We start from the raw sequence: 21,311 nt of genomic DNA, 5'->3' as shown, positions 1-21,311 counted from the left end.
GCTTAAAAACAAAATATCTTAATATTGAAATATATAATCAAAGTTTTCTAAGAGCATAATCTTGTGAAACAATAACTACTTTATTTTTGAAAGGTCAATAAATCCACCATGAGTATTTTTAAACATCTAATTAATTTATTCTCAAAGTTCATTGACTATCTTGTAAAAACTTTACTTGCCATTAAAATGAATTTTAAACATACAAACGTTTTTAAATTAAAATAAGAATTTGTAGTGTTTCAGGGCCAGCCCAGGGGCGCAAGTGGTTAAGTGAGCACACTCCTATGTGGCAGCCCAGGGTTCACCAGTTGGGATCCTGCGTGCCCACCGATGCATCACTTGGCAAGCCATGCTGTGGCGGTGTCCCATATAAAGTAGAGGAAGATGGGCACGAATGTTAGCCCAGGGCCAGTCTTCCTCAGCAAAAAAATTGGAGGACTGGCATTGGATGTTAGCTCAGGGCTGGTCTTCCTCACCAAAAAAAAAAAGGAATTTGTAGTGTTTCAATTTTAAATTGTACCAATATTTCCAAATAGTTTTTGAATAGAAAAGTAAAATTAAAACAGTCTGTCCTTCATTAATTAGACCTATATTAAATGCCAAAAAACATACTAAAAACACTGTTATATGTTTTAAAAATTGTGAAATGGTTTCAAAGAATAAAGAGTCTGCAATCGAGTTTATAGTACTGCCAACTTAATCAAGTTTAGCGGAAAAATACATTTTACTTAATCACTTCCTTCTATCCCCTAAATGATTTATGTATAGCACATTATTACAAATACCTACACATTCTCTCCAAGAATGTCAAGTTTCTGTGAGGAAAATATTAAGAAAGCTAATTTCACCAACTTTACTATAAGCAAGCACTTTTAGTAAAAGAAATGTTGAGGTACATAAAAGAACTAGGAAAAATTTGCTAATTCTCTATGGAACGAAATAAAGTTTCTCTAAGAAAAACATCACATGTGGTTTACATCTTGATTATGTTTGAAGATAAAAACACTAGTTACTAGTCTTCAAAAGATGGCCTGAAATTTTTTTTTAATTCCATTCTTTTATAACATCCTAAAATATCCTCACATTGATAAATCCAACAGATTTATGTTCAAATCTAACAACCAAAAAACTGAAGACGACAGTTTAACGTATGACACCAAGCAAGTGCTATACGTCCAAGGAGGAAAAGAGAATTGCAAATAATCCTAGCAATCAGTCAAAAAATTTTTACAATGCTTAAAAAAATCTGTTCAACTAATGTGGTAACGGAATTTAAAAATCAATTAAATTAAACCTTCAGTGTGACTTATAATAAAAACCTTTTCTAATTCAATTTAAATGCCACATAATTTTCATTCAAAGGATATGTACTTAACGATGAGATAACATTTTCTGGCTGCTATACAAGCTAGGATTTATTTTACTGTGTGTGTACCCTTTTTAATAAAAAAAAACTTGAAAATTTTTTCTAGGGACAAGGAAGGTCAGACAAAAAGGCATCAATGACTTCAACTAATACTTTTAGCCTTAGAAACTTACTAAAGAATCATGGCTTTTGAACAGCTAGATAAAAAAAAAATACTAGTAAATATTTTTCAGAATGAGTTGGTAAGCTGTCATTCGTCTAAGGTGAACAATGAGACTCTTTGTTAGCTGTCATTAAGAATTTGTGGATTTTAACACATTGGAAGTATCTTTGTTTGCCCTACCACTTTGCCTCCCCAAAACAAAAATCTGAGTCAGATCAACTTTTTGGAACTAACTCCAGTCTACGAGAAATTCAGGGATAGAGAAACTTGTTAAACATCACTACGATGACACAATCAACAAAATCCAGGATATGAGATACTCTATACCAGGATATGCTCCTTAAAAAATTAAGGAACAGAAAAAGGGAGAAAAAACCTATAGACTAAAAAGACTGGCTTTATCAGCCAATTTGAATAAACCAATTGTAAAAAAACGAAACGAAAGAAACATAATATGGGCAAATTTGGGCTTTTATGTTAATGTTAAAGAATTGACCATTTTTAACATACCATAAAGATATTTTTAAAAAGAGTTCTTATCTTTTAGAGATACATATTGAAATACTTATTTATAAAATCATATATGGGGCTGGCCCCGTGGTGTAGCGGTTAAGTGTGCGTGCTCCGCTGCGAGCGGCCTGGGTTGGGATCCCAGGTGTACACCGACGCACCGCTTGTCAGGCCATGCTGTGGCAGCATCCCACATAAAAAGTAGAGGAAGATGGGCACGGATGTTAGCTCAGGGCTAGTCTTCCTCAGCAAAAACAGGAGGATTGGCATGGATGTTAGCTCAGGGCTGATCTTTCTCACAAAAAATAAAAATAAAAAATGAAATCATATGAGGTCACGGATTTCACACATAATAATTCAGGAAAGTGGGTATACTTAAGGATGAAGACAATCAGCCGTCTGTTGATAATTGTTATGGCTGGATTACAAGCACGTACTACTCTACTTTTGTAGACAGATTTTTGTCTAAAATCTTCCAAAATAAAGAATTTTTTAACATCAGTAAATGATGAAAATCAGTCAAGTAGAGGTGATGGATTTATCAAGATTTCTAATTTAGAAGCATATATTAAAAAAAGATAAAGTAAAATGAAGAAAAATTTAACATCCATTTCCTAAAACAAGATATTATCTCAGAAACTAATTTTAATTTACCACCTGTAAGAGGTTAAGAAAATCATTAGTTTGACATAAACATGACAAATTCAGAAAGATTAGAAAATATATTACTATATAAAGCAATATCTAAAGAATTATAACTCTACACCATCCACATGACAATATAAAATCATTTTAGTTAACTAGTATTTTACTTACATTTTCCATATAGTTGGGCTTAAAGCCCTCTTGCTGTCGCCTCAGTTCCTCCTGCTCTCTGTGTCGGATCATTTCTTCCTCACGACGACGATGCTCTTCTTCATGTCTGAAAGATTTTTAAAGAAAAATCTCAGCATGGTCGACATGAAGCCATAATCGAATATTTTATTTCAGGTAAAATATAATCATTTATACAAGTTACATTATGCCAAATCTATAAATAATGACTGGCTTACCAGATTTACCTTCCTTCTTCTATTTTTCCTCTAAGCCTTTGATAAATCAAATAAACCAAAGAAATAAAGTAACTTAACTAGGGTAAATCAAAAAAATAAAGTAACAACATATAACCAGGGTAGTTACCTGCTTACAGTCAAGAAATTGGGAGTCAAAAAGCTCAAACATACTCTATTACCGTATAAAGAAAAAAACTTATGATCTATCACTGGCATAGCAGAGTTCTTCAAGACACTCAGAACCTACCCAGTGCCAAAGGACACGCTGCCTAGACAAATATTCTATTATATGTAGAAGGAAGCTTTAAAAAACCCTCTCTCCCCCATTTCATCAACCCACTGAGGAAATCCCTCAGAGCAGGTGTCAGCCAGCCTACTATGTTTTCGTAAAGTAAGTTTTATATGACAAACATTCACTTATCGTCTATGGCCACCTTCTGGCTACGACAGTGTTGAGTAGTTGAGACAGGGACTGCAAAGCCTAAAATATTTACTATCTAGCCCTTTCCCAGAAAATGTGTGCCAACCTCTGCCCTAGAGGTATATTCATCAAGCATGCCAAAAAAAAAAAAAAAAAAAAAAACCAAACTATATATATGTGCAGGATTACTATTAAATCAGTAATCAGTTATAATGTGATTAAAACTGAAAACCTATAAAATTATATATTATATTGCCATTTAAATCAATGCAAATTAAAATATATATATGCTCTCCACCCAAAAACAAAAAAGTAATTTAAATAATGCAGACTACTTGGGCCGGCCCCATGGCTTAGTGGTTAAAAGCGCACACCCCGCTGCTGGCAGCCCGGGTTTGGATCCTGGGCGCACACCGACACACCGCTTCTCCGGCCATGCTCAGGCCGTGTCCCACATACAGCAACTAGAAGGATGTACAGCTATGACATACAACTATCTACTGGGGCTTTGGGGGGAAAAAATAAATAAATAAAATTATTTAAAAAAATAATAATAATGTAGACTACATAATGCTGATGCCCTCTCAGTAGATCTCATTTGCCAGGTTACTCTTATAAACACCTTTGTACACTGAGTGTAAGACTCGAATTTCAAGATACTGTGCTGTCGTTTGCTCTACAGTGCTCCTCCTAAACACAAGTCCACGAACTAAAACAAATGATGTCTCCCACAGCAAGGAGGAAGACTGGCTGATAGAACTTCATGTCAGACCACATGCAAGTAACAAGACAAAGTTTCTAAGGATTTTCAAGCAAAATCTGCATTATTTTGAGATTCTTGTTTAACTCCCCAATATACAATTCTATTCAAAGTAAACTGAATATTCAAGTAAATTGGTTAATCCCCTTTGTGGATATTAACACACTCATAAATTTTACTGTTAAGAAAATAATTTCGTATTCATAACTGCTGAAAGTGCATACAAGTACAGGTTAAAAATTCCCTTACTCAAAAACTCTAAGGCCACGTGTGTTTTGAAATTGAGTTTTTCCAATTTTAAAAAGGGTTATACTATGATTATATCACCAGTGGGATCAGAGGCACGACCCCATAATAGCCACATTAACATTTCTGCAGTAAGATGAACATTCAGGGCCAGTCCCGTGGCTTAGCGGTTAAGGGCGCGCGCTCCACTACTGGCGGCTCGGGTTCGGATCCCAGGCGTGCACCGACACACCACTTCTCCGGCCATGCTCAGGCCATGTCCCACATATAGCAACTAGAAGGATGTGCAACTATGACATACAACTGTCTACTGGGGCTTTGGGGAAAAAAAATGAGGAGGATTGGCAATAAATGTTAGCTCAGAGCCGGTCTTCCTCAGCAAAAAGAGGCGGATTAGCATGGACATTAGCTCAGGGCCGATCTTCCTCACACACACAAAAAAATCTTACAGAAAAGTTGCAAAAATAGTAGAGTTCCTATATATCCCTCATGCAGCACCCCCTAATATCACCCTCTTACATAACCATCATACCATTGTGAAAACCAGGAATTAACATTGGTACAATACTATAGATAACTACAGATCTTATCAAATCTCACCAGTTTCCCCACTAATGTCTTTCTTCTGTTCAGGACCCTACCCAGAATCTCACATTGCATTTAATTATAATTTCTACTTAGTCTTCTCTAGTCTATGACAGTTCAGTCTTTCTTGGTCTTACATGAACTTGACACTTTTAAAGAGAACTGATTATTTTGTAGAATGTCCTTCAATTTGGGTTTAAGTTTTCTCATGACTAGAATAAGTTTATAAATTTTTGGCAGGAAAACCACAGAAATGACATTGTATCCTTCTGAGTGCATCATATCAACGGGTTTCTGGTATGAACATCTTATTACAGGTGATATGAACCTTAACACTTTGTAATGGTGGTGTCTGCTGGGTTTTTCCACTTTAAATTTACTATTTTTCCATTTGTACTTAATACAAATTTGAAACTGTTTCCTGTTTCTCAACTTTTTGCACTACTTGACCATCCATTAGTAAATCTTTTCTGTAACAATTCCTACTGCAGTGTTGGCCCACTGGTGATTTGTCTCTCTTATTCCTTCCACATTCAAGTCTACTATAAGGAAGAGTTGTCCATTCTCCTCCATTTATTTATTTATTCATTAAATTATTTACTTCTATCAGTAAAGACTCACAGATATTTGCTTTATTCTATAGCTTTAAATCTAATACTATCATTTTATATTTTGTTGTTGAAACTGTTCCAACTTTGTCCATTAGGAGCTCCTTCAGTTTGGTTCCTGTGTTTTGTTTTGGGTTTTTTGTGAAGAAGATTGGCCCCAAGCTAACATCTCTTGCAAATCTTCCTTTTTTTTTTTTTTTTTTTTTTTTTTTTGCTTAAGGAAGATTGTCCCTGAGCTAACATCTGTGCATCTGTGCCAATCTTCCGCTATTTTGTATATGGGCCGCCACCACAGCATGGCTTGATGAGCAGTGTGTAGGTCCACACCCAAGTTCTGAACCCCGAACCCCAGGCCACTGAGGCAGAGTGGGTGAACTTAACCACTACACCACCTGGCTGGCCCCAGGTTCCTGTGTTCTTCCAACATGCCTCATTCTTTTTTGAGTACTTTCTTATTCTGGCACAAGATATTCCAGGCTTATCATGGACTTTTCAGTCCTAGAATCAGCCTCTTCTCCAAAAAGCCCCAGTTTCTTTTATTGGAGAATAGTATTCACAAACAAAAATCTGAACACTAGATGTGCTCATTGTTAGAGACACATCACTACATCTAGGTGGACATTCCATCTAGGTGGAAATATATGTATGTATAAGACTCCAGCCATATATATATATATATAAAACACATCTATATTTCTGTATCTGTCTAAATTAACTATCACCGAGTTCATACTGATACCTCCGATTCCAATTCAACACCACAGAATTCATTTTAATCTTAGCCTTTCTCCAACGATGAGAAACCTAGGTCTCATTATCTACGTTTACTAATTTGTTCACTTAAAAAAGTATATACATTATTTTCAGTAAAAACCTGATCAGAAAGTCTTGTGGAAAAAAAAGTATATACACAAAGTAGTTTCAGAATTGTTAATACATCTCTTTGAGAAACACATTTACTAACTAAATTACAGAATTTATATATTGTTCTTGTCGTCGGTCTAGAGTATCCAGTCAAGATAGTTTTCCAAAGTTATTTCGGTTCCTTATTTTCTTCCCCATCCCCTTTCAGTGTGATAATGTTATCTACTGTAATATAGGTATGTTCATTTGTTATATTTTTATACAGTATTTTGGGTGGGGTTCTCCCACACTGTTTGGTTTTAACTGTTTATTTTTTCAGCAGGTGAAGGGTAGGGTACTAATTTTAAAAGCCTAGCTGTCAAGTATAGATATAAGAGGAAAACGCTGGATTCCAATAGGATTTTATGCTGGGGGAGGAGAGGTTTCCCTTTCTTTGTAAAAGTAGAAGAGACTTTAATATATTTACATAAAAAGGAAAGAAAGAAGTTGAATAAAGGTCCCTCACATGTAAGGAGTTCATGTAGGGAGCTGTATACAATGGTGGTTCTCAAACTTTAGGATGCATCACAATCACCTGGAGGATTTATGAAAGCATAAGTGAAAGGATTTATCACAAGGATTTATGAAAGCAGAAAGCTGTCAGTGGCTGAAATCCACTCTTACATTTCTGATTGAGTAGTTCTGGGGAAGGTTTGAGACTTTCTAACAATTCTCAAGTTAGAACACTGACGCTTGCCTATCCAAGTACCGGAATTTGAGAATAAGTAGGTTAGAGTAAAATCAGAGTAGTTCCGGGGCCAGCCCGGTGGCGCAGCAGTTAAGTGCTTGCACTCCGTTTCGGTGGCCCGGGGTTCACAGGTTCGGATCCTAGGCACGCACTGATATACTGCTTGGCAAGCCATGCTGTGGTGGCATCCCATATAAAGTAGAGGAAGATGGGCACAGATGTTAGCCCAGGGCCAATCTTCCTCAGCAAAGAGGAGGATTGGCACGGATGTTAGCTCAGGGCTGATCTTCCTCACAAAAAAAAGAGTTGAAAAAAAAAAATCAGAGTAGTTCCATGACAGAAATACATATACATTGATATAATCAGGCAAAACTTGGAAAAACTACATTAAAATCTACTGAATACTACATATCTCCAGACTCTGAAGATACTTCACTCTCATTCACGGTTTTTTGCTTTCTTACTTTTTATTTCCCATGAGTACCTTCCTACCACAAGCACTTCCTGCTCTTCTAGCACCTTCAAAAACAAAACTTTAAGTTTGCTTTAATCTATCATAGCTTTGTTCATAACATTTCATAATTATTATGACTTTTGAAACCTTTAAGAGTAACGTTAATGTCATGTTTCACAATTAAATACTGCAGGTACAAGGAAAGCGATTAATTTTTGTTTATAAATCTTGGATCAACCACTCTCCCAAACTTCCTTAACCTTAAAGATTTTAAGTTGACCATCATAATTGTCTACTATGTACTGAGATTTTAAATGCCCATACCCTTTCTACCACGGATTTCACTTCCAGAAATCTTTTCTAAACAAATTATCAGAAGTACAAAGATGCATAAAGGCATTCATAGTAGTATTACACGCATGAAAAAATTAAACCTAAGAGCAATTCAAATATATCCATCTCCAGAAAAATGGTCCAGTAAATTACAGTGCATTCTTACAATAAATTATATACAATAATGCCTAAGCCCCTTATGTAAGTTCACAGTGTATGCAAAGTGTCCTTAACCAGGTAAAAAATCATAACAACAAAGAATTATCCTAGTTTGTGGAGTAATTCCCTAAGTGTAGTCAAAAATGGACAATTTCATTATTTTTTTCGGTATTTTCCAATATAACTTGTACAAGTTGTTTATAATGGGCACTAGGGAGTTTTATTAATAACACACACAATGAAAACTACATATATTCACGTATATGTCACAATGATGTTCTCTCACCTCAGTTGTATTTGCTTCCGTTTTTGCAGCTCTTGGTTTCTGAGTTCTTCCAAGCGTCTGAGTTCTTCTTGGCGCCTCATTAGATCTATAAAATATTGATTCCACATTAATATTTTTAGGTTCCCTTACTGTATTTTCACATCAATAAGTATACAGATTCTCTATTACTGGCAATACATTTAGTAACTTATTCATACTCATGCATCTAGCTTCTCTTTTTATCTATCATTTTATAATGAAAGATTATAAACTGTGTAATTAATCAAATTACTCTCTTTTCTGGGCCTGTTTCTTCAGGTGTATGAAGAGAATAATAAAATTTATCCTTATGTTAAGAAATTAAAATGGGTAGTACTGTTTTAACATAGGGCCTGGAATACACTAAAAACAGAATAAATGATAGCTATATTTTCATTGACATTCTTTTATACAAATTAGAATCTTTTTCAGCAGCATCTGCAAAGCCCAAAAAGATGCCTTGGGAGACATCAGTAGAGGGCATGTGAGAACCAGACCAGATAAACATTACAAACAATGAGATAGGGCACTGCATAAAACCCAAAGATCATTCCTCCCAACACAATTAGCAAAAGCTTCCTCCTGCACTAAGTCAATGTGTTATGAAGGAGGGCAATGAGGAGTGAATTCTTGAAAGGAGAAAAAAGGCTGAACACTGAGGTAAACAAGATCATTTTAAACAAGATGAGCATTCCTGTTGTCACCAATCCTTGCTGCATCACCAATAAGAGGGGTTCCAGAGTAGCATAAGACAATGAAAAGAAAATTTGTTTTGCACATCTGAGAAGTAGTAAACTTCCCAAGTGCTAAAAATCTTTGTAATATCTTACCAAATTATGTGTGCATACATGCACAGATTTAAAAATATTAAATAATAAAATATTCTGGATGGCAGAATTATTGGTTGCTTTTATTTCCTTTTCTCTCATCATGTTATTTGAAATTTCTAAAATGAACATAAATGATCTCAACTGAATGTTTCTTAATAAACTGTTGTTTTCAGAACTTATGTAACATAATACTAGCAGTTACAGTTAACATTCTATGTGCCAGGGCCGGCCCAGTGGCTTAGCGGTTGGGTGCGCGCGCTCCGCTGCTGGCAGCCCGGGTTCGGATCCCGGGCGCGCACCGACGCACTGCTTCTCCGGCCATGCTGAAGCCGCGTCCCACGTACAGCAACTGGAAGGATGTGCAGCTGTGACATACAACTATCTAATGGGGCTTTGGGGGAAAAAAATAAATAAATAATATTTAAAACAAAAACAAAAACATCCTATGTGCCAATAACCCTAACACCATAACTGTAACAAGGCAGGCAGCATAACCTTAAAGAATTAAATATTATCCTCCCCATTTTACAGACTGAAAACAGACTGAATTAGGTATTAATTACCTCAAAGTAAAAAGATTCAGATAGATTATAAATGTGCTCTAGCCATCTAGCTATTACATGGTTCAACTGTGATACACAGCCAAATCTCTCCTTATTCCAAAACTCTTTCTAAAATGCCAATATCCCAAACCTGGATGATCAGACTCAACTGGGAAACTTAAAAAATAAAAATTAAAAAACAGATTTCGGAACTCTGCTCAGTAAAGTCCCTTTTGGTATAGAGCATAGGAACCAGGTGATTCTGATAACAATGCCAGCTGAGAAAACACTTTGCTATCTTAAAAACCATTAAACATGACTACAGTGATTTCGAACATTTATACCATTAGTTGTCAATCTTAACTGCTCATTAGAATTACTTAAGTACCTTGTAACCACAGACCAATTAAGTAAAAATCTCTTGGGCTGTGAACCAAATATCAGTATTTTTTTTTGAAGTCTCCTAGATGACTCCATTGCGCAACCAACATTGAGAATCACACAACTATCATATAATGATTTTAATTGGAGATATCTAGTGGAGAAGAAAAATATATAATCTACTTATATTCCTAAGAGGAAATGCTTCAATAAGCCAAAGTATAAAAAGTGTCCTACTATCGTAAATTATTCAGGAAAAGTCAATCCAGTATATCCTGCAACCATTTTATCATGCTTTTGTAGGTTAGCTGCTCTTAAATCATGGACTACCTACCACATATAATAATAAATGTAAAAATATGCATTACACTTTCTTCCATGAAAAGGAATGAGAAAAGAACATGAATGTTTTCTGACAGCTGTATCTTCTCCTTTTAAGCTGTGCCAGTTGAGAAAGCTGATTTAACCTATCAGATCATATTTCCTCACTTGTAACAGTGGTATAATAATCAGCTCAAAAGATCTGACAATCAAATTATCAGATAAACACATTATCTGATACTAAGTAGGAGGACTATCAACTTAAAACTATCATTTTACATTTACTAAATTATCTCTTTAAGTTACTATTCAAAGTTGCTGAAATTTCACTAAAGTTTATGTATTTGTACACTGCCATGATAATATCCTTCTGGGGGAAACATTACCAAAAAACATACGTAACTAGACATGTTTTTATCTTCTGATGCAGTAAATCACACTCAGAAATTTTTCTTAAGAAAAAAATCCAAAGGCATCCATAAACATCAGTTGTAGCACTACTTATTACTAAACCAAATAACAGTGAAAAATGCTTACCTAACAGATTTAATGATGAAAGAACATAAAACTATATCTATCATTTCAATATATCATAAACATGGGTACACAGCAAAAGGGAACAGAGGGAAATACAGACAAATTTAAAGTTTGATTTGCTACAACGTAAGAAGTTTTTTCTCAACTTAATATCCTTAGGTCATGAAAACTGAATGTATGCTCTCTGACCCAACAATTCTACTTTCTAGAAATACAAGAATTGAACCTACAGATTGAAAGGCGTATCTAGTCCCAAGGAAAACTTGAAATATTACAGTGTACAACAAGATATATCTTGAATACAAGAATGAACAGATGGAAAGATGTAATAAAGCAAGTATGGTAAAAACGTTAATAACAGAATCTAACTAGTGAACAACTTAAAATTCTTTCTTTTTTCTCTTTTTAAAGAAAGGCACCCTGCCACATGCTGCCCCTCATTTGGATGTGTCTGGAGTCTTGGAAGGATGACTACCCTACGTTTTCCTACAAATGACCTTGAGAGCTTGTTTGGAGGTTTTAGCAGGAAAGCGCAGCTACTTGTATACCCCTGACCAAAAACGGTCCTCCTCTACAGGGGAAAGTCGTCCTTTTCAAATGAGTGTGCAGCTTCAGGAAGGACGGACATGGAGCGTGGAGGGACACATGTGGAGTGGGGAGGGAGGAAGTGGACACCTGTCTAACCAGCCAGATCAGCCAAATCAACCCTAGCGATCAATGGGGTGACAGATGTCCCAGACAGATCACCCTCACAACCTCAACTTTTTTTACGTTTAAAATTTCTCATAACAAAATGTTGGGGTAAAAAAACATACAAAGGATAAGTTACTGGACTATAAAAAAGAAAGAATTCATATGGAAGCCTGGTAAAAGCATCAAGTCATTTACAAGGTGGAAAAAACTCAGGCTTACCTCAGAGTTCCCCACAGAAACATTCAATGCTATAAGACAATGAAATATGCTATCAAGTACTTAAGAAACGAAGAGAGAAAAAGATCCATAAATTTTACACCATTGAAGCACCAGTTTAAAGTACAAGGATCAGAGATAATATTTTAGAACATGGAAGAACTTGAAGAATGTTGTTTCCATGAAGCCCTCTTACAGGAATCATAAGAGCTGATAAACATCAGACAATCAAGTGATGACTAAGTCATGACTCAACCTACTTAAAATACAGTTAAAATTTAAACATGTATGAAGATTATGGTTAAAAAACATTAAGTCAAAATGAAAACAGAATATCGAAGAGATATGTGCACTTCCACGTTCACTGCAGCATTATTTACAACAGCCAGTATATGGAAACAACCTAAGTGTCCACCAATGGATGAACGGATAAAGATAATGTGTTGTGTATATATATACAATGTCGTATACACACACACCTTATATATATAAACAATGGAATATTATTCAGCCATGAGAGAAGGAAATCCTGCCCTTTGCAACAACATGGATGGACTGAGGGCATTATGCTCAGTTAAATATGCAAGACTGACAAGTACTACATGCTATAACTTATATATGGAATCTAAAAAAAGTTAAACTCATAGAAACAAGAAAGAAGAAAAGTGGTTATCAGGGGCTGGGAGGTGGGGGAAATAGGGAGAGGTTGGTAAAAGGATACAAACTTTCAGCTATAAGATGAATAAGGCCTGAAGGTCTAATGTATAACATGGTAGCAATAGTTGATTATGTTGTATTATTTAATTGAAGGTTGCTAAGAGAGTAGAATTTAAATGTTCTCACCAAAAATAAATTAAGAAAGAAAATAAAACCAGCTTTTACACTTAACATAGGAACAACATTAAGTCAGCGTCATAAATCCAGGCAAATCAGAAGCAAAATTTAAAAACGTTGAGAGGAAAAGAGAAAGAAGGAAAAAAAAAATATGCCTATTTCCTTGCTCCTTTTTCTTTAGTAATCAGGAATCAAAACATAATAATTAACGGAAATAAATATACTTCTATTACTTGACTTATCAGTAGAAAGGCACACGTGAAGATAATATAATAAAAAAATCCAGTGGTGGAAGAGGAGAGAGTAATAGCAAAATGCACGGCAGAGTTAATATTACCTGTTAAGAGTTACATAATTGCAGTTAACAAAGATGATACAAAAATAACCAGGAAGAAAATTCAGGAACCGCCTCCTATATTGATGATCAAAAACAGATAGAAAAAGAAAAGAATAACCTGTAACACATATGATGAGATTTGGACCCAAGAAGGATCAAATAAACATCAATAAAGTATAAATGAAGCAATGATTAAAAGCTACTGGTGTGGGCTGGCCCCACGGCTTAGCGGTTAAGTGCGCGCACTCCGCTGCTGGCGGCCCGGGTTCGGATCCCGGGCGCGCACCGACGCACCGCTTCTCTGGCCATGCTGAGGCCGTGTTCCACATACAGCAACTAGAAGGATGTGCAACTATGACATACAATTATCTACTGGGGCTTTGGGGGAAAAATAAATAAATTAATTAATTTAAAAAAAAAAGCTACTGGTGTGTCCAATAAGAATCAACATTTACAAAAATTTGCTAAGATATATACATAAATATACATTGCAGCATTGTTTTTACTAACAAACTGGAAAGAGAACTAGATATCATTCAATAAGAGGATGACCTAAACTTACAGTAATTTAACAGAATGTCATGCAGCTGTTTAAAAAATGAGGCAGATCTACAGGTACATACTTACACAGAAAGTCAAATAACAATGTACAGAAGATAAATGGGGGGGATTGGTTATAAATAAATATACACACACATATCTACTGACATATGCACAGATTTCTTTTCACTAAAGGATACAAAGGAAACTGTTAAAATACTTAAGAGGGGCCAGCCCCACACTGCAGTGGTTTAGTTCAGCACACTCCACTTTGGCAGCCCAGGTTCGCAGGTTCAGATCCCAGGTGCAGACCTACACCACTTGTCAAACCATGCTACGGCAGTGAAGCACATACAAAATAGAGGAAGAATGGCAGAGATGTTACCTCGGGCTAATCTTCAAGTAAAAAAAACAGGAAGATTGGCAACAGATGTTGGCTCAGAGCAGAATGACTCTTCCTCACCAAAAAATAAAAAATAATAAAACAAAAAAATACAGAAGAAACAGTGATTCCTACAAGAAAGCAGATGGGGCCAGAGGAGGGGACACTTTTTCTGTACTATTCAAGCTCTCTACTTTCATGATAGGTCAACTAGAGAGTCCTGCACTTCTGCAGAGCCACAGAACTAAGATTATGTTGAGTCTCTCCCCCGACCAGAATACATCCTTATAAATGCTGGATGAAATATAAAATTGCAGAACAAAAAAAAAAATTATAAATTAAAAAAAATTTTTTTTGGGGAGTGAGGAAGATTGGCCCTGAGCTAACATCTGTACCAGTCTTCCTCTATATTTTTGTACGTGGACATCGCCACAACATGGCTTGATGAGCGGTGTATAGGTCTGCACACGGGATCAGAACCTGCAAACCCCTGGTCACCAAAGCGGAGCACCCAAACTTAACCACTATGCAACCGGGCCAGCCCCTTTAAATTTTTTAAACAAACTAACACTGAAGTGAATTTATCACCTGCAGGCTTTTGCTGAAATAAATAAAAGATGTACTTCAGCAGAAGTAAACCCAGAAGAAAGGAGTAGGATACACTAAGCAATATGCTTTTCTAATATTATAAACCAAAATATTTTTAACAGGGGTTATAAATACAGGCATACTTCAGGGTTATTGGGGGTTCAGTTCCACACCACCACTATAAAGCGACTATCACAATAAAGTGAGACACAAATGTTTTGGTTTCCCAGTTCATATAAAAGTTACGTTTACTATAGTCACGCACCACATTAATGACGTTTCGGTCAACGATGGACCACATATACGATAGGGGTCCCATTAGATCAGTACTATACAGCCTCAGTGTGTAGCACACTATACCATCTAGGTTTGTGTAAGTACACTCTATGATGTTTGTATAACAATGAAACTGTCTAAGGACACATTTCTCAGAACGTATCCCCATCGTTGAGCAACGCATGACTGTACTGTACTGTATTAAGTGTGCAGCAGCATTTTATCTAAAAAAAACAATGTATGTACCTTAATTTAAAAATACTTTATTGCGGGGCCGCCCCAGCGGCGCAGCGGTTAAGTGCGCCCGTTCCGCTTCAGCAGCCTGGGGGTTGTGGGTTCGGACCCTGGGTGCACACCAACGCACCGCCTGTCAAGCCATGCTGTGGTGGCACCCCATATAAAGTAGAGGAAGATGGGCACGGATGTTAGCCCAGGGCTGATCTTCCCCACACACAAAAAAAATATTTTATTGCTAAAAAATGCTAACCATCATCTGAACCTTAACTGAGTTGTAATCTTTTTACTGGTGGAGGGTCTTGCCTCGATGTTGATGGCTATTGACTGATCAGGGTGGTGGTTGCTGAAAGGTGGGGTGGCTGTGGCAATTTCTTAAAATAAGACAACAATAAAGTTTGCCTCATCGACTGACTTCCTTTCAGGAAGGATTTCTCTGTAGCATGTAATGCTGTTTGATAGCATTTTACCCACAGTAGAGCTCCTTTCAAAACTGGAGTCAGAGCCGGTCCCGTGGCTTAGTGGTTAAGTGCCCGCGCTCCACTACTCGTGGCCCGGGTTCGGATCCCGGGCGCGCACCAACGCACCGCTTCTCCAGCCATGCTGAGGCCGCGTCCCACATACAGCAACTAGAAGGATGTGCAACTATGACATATCCACTGGGGTTTTGGGGAAAAAAAAGGAGGAGGACTGGCAATAGATGTTAGCAAAGAGCCGGTCTTCCTCAGCAAAAAGAAGAGGATTAGCATGGATGTTAGCTCAGGGCTGATCTTTCTCACAAAAAAAAAAAAAAAAAAAATCTGGAGTCAATCCTCTCAAATCTTGCCACCACTTTACCAACTAAGTTTATGTAATAGTCCAAATCCTTTGTTGTCATTTCAATAATCTTCACAGCATCTTCACCAGGAGTAGATTCCATCTTAACAAACAACTTTCTTTGCTCATCCCTAAGAAGCAACTCATCATCAGTTCAAGTTTTACCATGAGATTGCAGCAATTCAGTCACATCTTCAGGCTACACTTCTAATTCTAGTTCTCTATTTCCACCACATCTGCAGCTACTTCCTCCACTGAAGTCTGGAACCTCTCAAAGTCATCCATGACGGTTGGAATCAACTTCTTCCAAACTCCCGTTAATGTTGATATTTTGACCTCTTCCCATGAATCACAAATGTTTTAACGGCATCTAGCCAGAAGGTTTTCAACGTACTTTGCCCAGATCCATCAGAGGAATTACTATCTATGGCAGCTATACCCTTATGAGATGTATTAAATAATAAGACTTGAAGTTGAAACTACGCCTTGATCCATGGGCTGCAGAACGGATACTGTTTTTGCAGGCATGAAAACAATATTAATCTCATTGTACATCTCCCTCAGAGCTCTTGGGTGACCAGGTGCATTGTCAATGAGCAGTAATATTTTGAAAGGAATCGTTTTTCCTGAGCAGTAGGTCTCAACAATGTGCTTAAAATATTCAGTAAACCATGCTGGAAACAGATGTGCTGTCATCCAGGCTTTGTTGTTCCATTCATAGAGCACAGGCAGTGTAGATTTAGCATAATTCTTAAGGGCTCTGGGATTTTTGGAATGGTAAATGAGCACTGCCTTCAACTTAAAGTCACCAGCTGCATTAGCCCCTAACAAGAGTCAGCTGATCCTCTGAAGCCAGGCATTCACTTCTTTCCAGCTATGAAAAGTCCTAGTGGTATCTTCTTCCAGTATAAGGCTGTTTTGTCTACAGTGAAAATCTGTTTAGTGTAGCCACCTTCATTCATTATCTTATCTAGATCTTCTGGATAACTTACTGCAGCTTCTACATCAGAACTTGGTGCTTCACCTTGCACTTTTATGTTACAGAGATGGCTTCTTTCCTTAAACCTCATGAAACATGAGGCTAGCTTCAAACTTTTCTTCTGCAGCTTCCTCACCTCTTTTAGGCTTCATAGAATTGAAGAGAGTTAGGGCCTTGCCCTGGATTAGGCTTTGGCTTAAGAGAATATTGTGACTGCTTTGATCTCCTATCCAGACCACTAAAACGTTCTCCATATCAGCAATAAGGCTGCTTCGCTTTCTTATCATTCGTGTGTTCACTGGAGTAGCACTTTTAATTTGCTTCAAGAAATTTTCCTTTGCATTCACAACTTATCTAATTGTTGGCTCCAGAGGCCTAGCTTTGGGCCTATCTTGGCTTTCAACATGCCTTCCTCATCAAGCTTAATCATTTCTGGCTTTTGATTTAAAGTGAGACATACAAATCTTCCTTTCACTGGAACACCTAGAGGCCACTATAGGGTTATTAATTGGCCTAATTTTAATATTGTTGCATCTCAGGGAATAGGGAGGCCCAAGGAAAGAGAGAGAGATGGGGGAACAGCCAGTTGGTGGAACAGTCAGAACACACACAACATTTATCAATTAACTTTGCCATCTTATATGGGTGTGGTTCATGGTGCCCCAAAACAATTACAATAGTAACATCAAAAATCACTGATCACAGATCACCAAAACAAATTACAAAATGTGACACAGAGACATGAAGTGAGCAAATGCTGTTAGAAAAATGGCACCAATAGACTTGCTCAAAGCAGGTTGCCACAAACGTTCCATGTGTAAAAAACGCAGTATCTGCAAAGTGCAATAAAGTGAGGCACAATAAAACAAGGTACACCTGTAAACACACAAATAGCAATAAAATAAAAGCTCATGAGAAATAACTACAAAATTACTCTGCTTCAAAGGTCAAAATGCCCTTAGGAGTAAGGCAAAGTTTTTCAAGAGCTCACAAAAGCTCCATGACGTCTAAACAAATGTCGTTCTTTGTCATCACTATACCCTCAGTACCTCGGACAGTGTCTTCTACAACATTAAATATGTGCTGAAGTAATGACTGTTATACTACTATTTTTCTAAAAGATATTTGTATCTTTTGGTACAAATGTTCTCACATCTAATCAATGGTATTTCCTAAATATGGCATGACCGTAGGCAGCAGGAAAATAAAGCAGCAAGTGCACAGCAGGGTATGACCAAAGAACACTTCATATTGAACAGAAGTACTACAGGAACCATGGGGCCTAGGAAACTAAATTTTTCAAAATTTCCCAGTTAATTCTGATGTGTAACCAAATTTTAAAACAACAAAACCACTGGACTAGGTAAACTTCAAGTTCTCTCTTCCAGGTCCAGGCAGCCAATGATTCTGTAACTTTATTTTAGGTAACAATTTTCACATTTTCTGTAAGATAAGAAACTTAGTTTTAAACTTACTACACGAGGGGCCAGCCCTGTGGCTTAGCGGTTAGGCGCGCGCGCTCTGCTAGCAGCAGCCCGGATTCGGATCCCGGGCGCGCACCGACGCACCGCTTGTCCGGCCATGCTGAGGCCGCGTCCCACATACAGCAACTAGAAGGATGTGCAACTATGACATACAACTGTCTACTGGGGCTTGGGGGACAAAAAAGGAGGAGGATTGGCAATTGATGTTAGCTCAGAGCCGGTCTTCCTCAGCAAAAAGAGGAGGATTAGCACGGATGTTAGCTCAGGGCTGACCTCCCTCACAAAAATAAACAAACATACTACATGATCTGAGTAAGTTCAATTTTAGCAGAGGAAGGGGGAACTTACAGGACTACTAAGTTTTGGGTCCAAATGAAACCAGACATGTCTGACTTGTTTCTACTGTTTGTTGAGCTGGATTTTGTTTTATTTTGTTTTAACTTATTTGACATCAGCATAGTTATTCAGTGACTCGATCATAACTATTCAATAAACATTTAATGAACAGAAAAGAAAAATAACCCTGGACTTTATCCTAAAGGAAATGAGAATCTACCACAAGGATTTAGAGATGAATGATGATCAAATTTTCACCTTTTAAAGAAATACATAAAAAATGGTTCAGAGGAAACCTCGATTAGATGGCAGAAAATCCAATAAGAAGGCTACTACAGAAACCCAGGCAGGCACCTGTGGTACCTTGATCTCTGGGGCAAGCCGAGAGAAGGTAGATAAACATTTACTAAAATGCTAAAAATTAAGAAAACAAAACAAAAACACTTAAGAGCAAAATAGAAAGCAACTGGATGCTTATTTTAAGAGATACAAAACTATTACAGAGAGTGGAAAAGATGAGTGATAAGAAAAATTATTTGGAGAATTAAACAACAGAAAAGACGGAGAGAGAACAATAAAGATATGCAAGCATAAAAAGAAACCTGGAAAGAGAGAAGGAGTGAGCTCCTGAGATATATTTAAGCAGCTTGCCATGTTAGGTATTTGACCATTGAACATGAGAATAAATTATCACCTGTTAAGACAGCTTTCAGAAATTCAGTTAGCTCAGCGTTAAGTGTTTAAAATGTTCTTGGCAATAACTAAGAATTAGTCTTCCTGACTCCCCACATCCAACAGCACACATGAATCTTCTTCATTTCTTCCAAAGAATATCTACCTATAATCTTTTGATGTGCAGTAATAATCTTAAAAGGCCAACATTTGTCCTAATTCTTCTTTCCTCAAACAAAATCTTGATATGTGACTTTATGCCATATCTACATACCAAGAATTACCAACTGTGCTTCTCTTTTTGCCAACAGAATCATGTACTTGCTACTGGAAAAATTTAACAACCTTAATTACTTCCAACAATGCTACTCATTTTAAAGATAAAACTTATGTTTAATAAGTTTTTTTCGGTTGGAAAAGGGAGAGTTTTGTTTCTAATATGTTGAGTTCCAACTCTAAACTCCTAACTGGCAACTTAACTAGTAACAGATTATCAGTGGGAAATATAAAAGAACCTCAAGAAGAAAAAAAACATACCACAACTATACAAAAACCCATTTTTACCTTGCCTCATTAGCATTAACTGGTGTTCATGCCTAGCTGCTTCCATCTCTGCCTCCAGTTTCTCTTTGGCTTCTCTGATGTTTCTATCAACCTGCTCACGTTGCTGCTTTTCCATTTCGTCAAGAGCCTTCCATCGAGATGCATACTCAAATTCAAATGTCCCAGGTTGAGCAAAACGTGGCGGCTGTTCTCTTTCCCTAAGTTTACATTTAAAAACATGTGGAAACGTATGTTTAAAAGGTAAAACAAGAAATAACAAGAAGTAGCATTTCCTGAGCACTTACAATGTCCATGGCACTGTGTCAGGCAAGTACTCTACAAGAATCACCTCATAGCAATATTGTGATGCAGGTTTTAACAAGTCTGTGTTTGAGAAATTGCTGTAGGATACCCAACTAATAAGTAATGGAACCAGGATTCAAACCTAGGCAACCTGATGCCACAACCTGCACTCCCCTAATTATCACCTCTAATAAAGCCCTTTCTGGTTTTCACTCAACAAACAATTTTACATAAGGCAGTCTGCAACATACAAATCAAATGTGCCCTAAGTTAACTGTCTGGAATCAGATTTTTTTGTCTAAAAGTAATTAACTTTTAGGGATAGTAATAAAAGCAGACAGAGTTTATTGGATGTTGTGCGCCAAGTTAAATGGCTATGCCAAAAAATAAACGTCTAACTTGCTACAATTGTAGCATTTTAATACTTGTTTCCCTTGCTGGACTGTAAACTCAATGAGGACATGAAATATGTCTGTTAATTGCTGTACCTCAAGTACCTAGCTCAGTATCTGGTACATTGTATACATTTACTATTTATTTCTTAAATGAATGAATAAATGATGAGCAAACAAATCATCAAGAAATTGTTTAAAAAATAAAGACCTTTGAATGTACCTGAAATTCAAAGAAATTCTTCAATTATTCTTGCCTATTATAGCTTCTGTTAAAAAGTATTGATAGGGGGCCAGCCCGGTGGCATAAGCGGTGAAGCGTGCGCGCTCCGCTTCAGTGGCCCAGGGTTTGCCGGTTGGGATCCCCGGCGCGCACCGACACACCGCCTGTCAAGCCATGCTGTGGTGGCGTCCCACATAAAGTAGAGGAAGGTGGACACAGATGTTAGCCCTGGGCCAATCTTCCTCAGCAAAAGGAGGAGGATTGGCATCGGATGTTAGCTCCGGGCTGGTCTTCCTCACC

General features: G+C 37.1%; 1 protein-coding gene across 2 annotated transcripts in view; it reads right to left on the bottom strand.

The window, feature by feature from the left end:
• PSPC1 (paraspeckle component 1) overlaps nucleotides 1-21,311 on the bottom strand; it is an 83,484-nt gene that overhangs the window by 24,719 nt on the left and 37,454 nt on the right. For both annotated transcript variants that reach the window (XM_087436357.1, XM_014791198.2), the window contains 3 exons: nucleotides 20,115-20,311; nucleotides 8,535-8,619; nucleotides 2,856-2,961 (listed from right to left, as the gene is read on the bottom strand). In XM_087436357.1, coding sequence (XP_087292483.1) covers nucleotides 2,856-2,961; nucleotides 8,535-8,619; nucleotides 20,115-20,311 — 388 coding nt within the window. The remainder of the gene's footprint in view (nucleotides 1-2,855; nucleotides 2,962-8,534; nucleotides 8,620-20,114; nucleotides 20,312-21,311) is intronic.

This window comes from Ceratotherium simum, chromosome 10 (assembly GCF_057802395.1).
Source record: "Ceratotherium simum simum isolate JZ-2026a chromosome 10, ASM5780239v1, whole genome shotgun sequence".
Classification (NCBI taxonomy): Eukaryota; Metazoa; Chordata; class Mammalia; order Perissodactyla; family Rhinocerotidae; genus Ceratotherium; species Ceratotherium simum.
The sequence above is the reverse complement of the archived record's forward strand: the minus strand, read 5'-3'. Positions and strand labels throughout refer to the sequence as shown.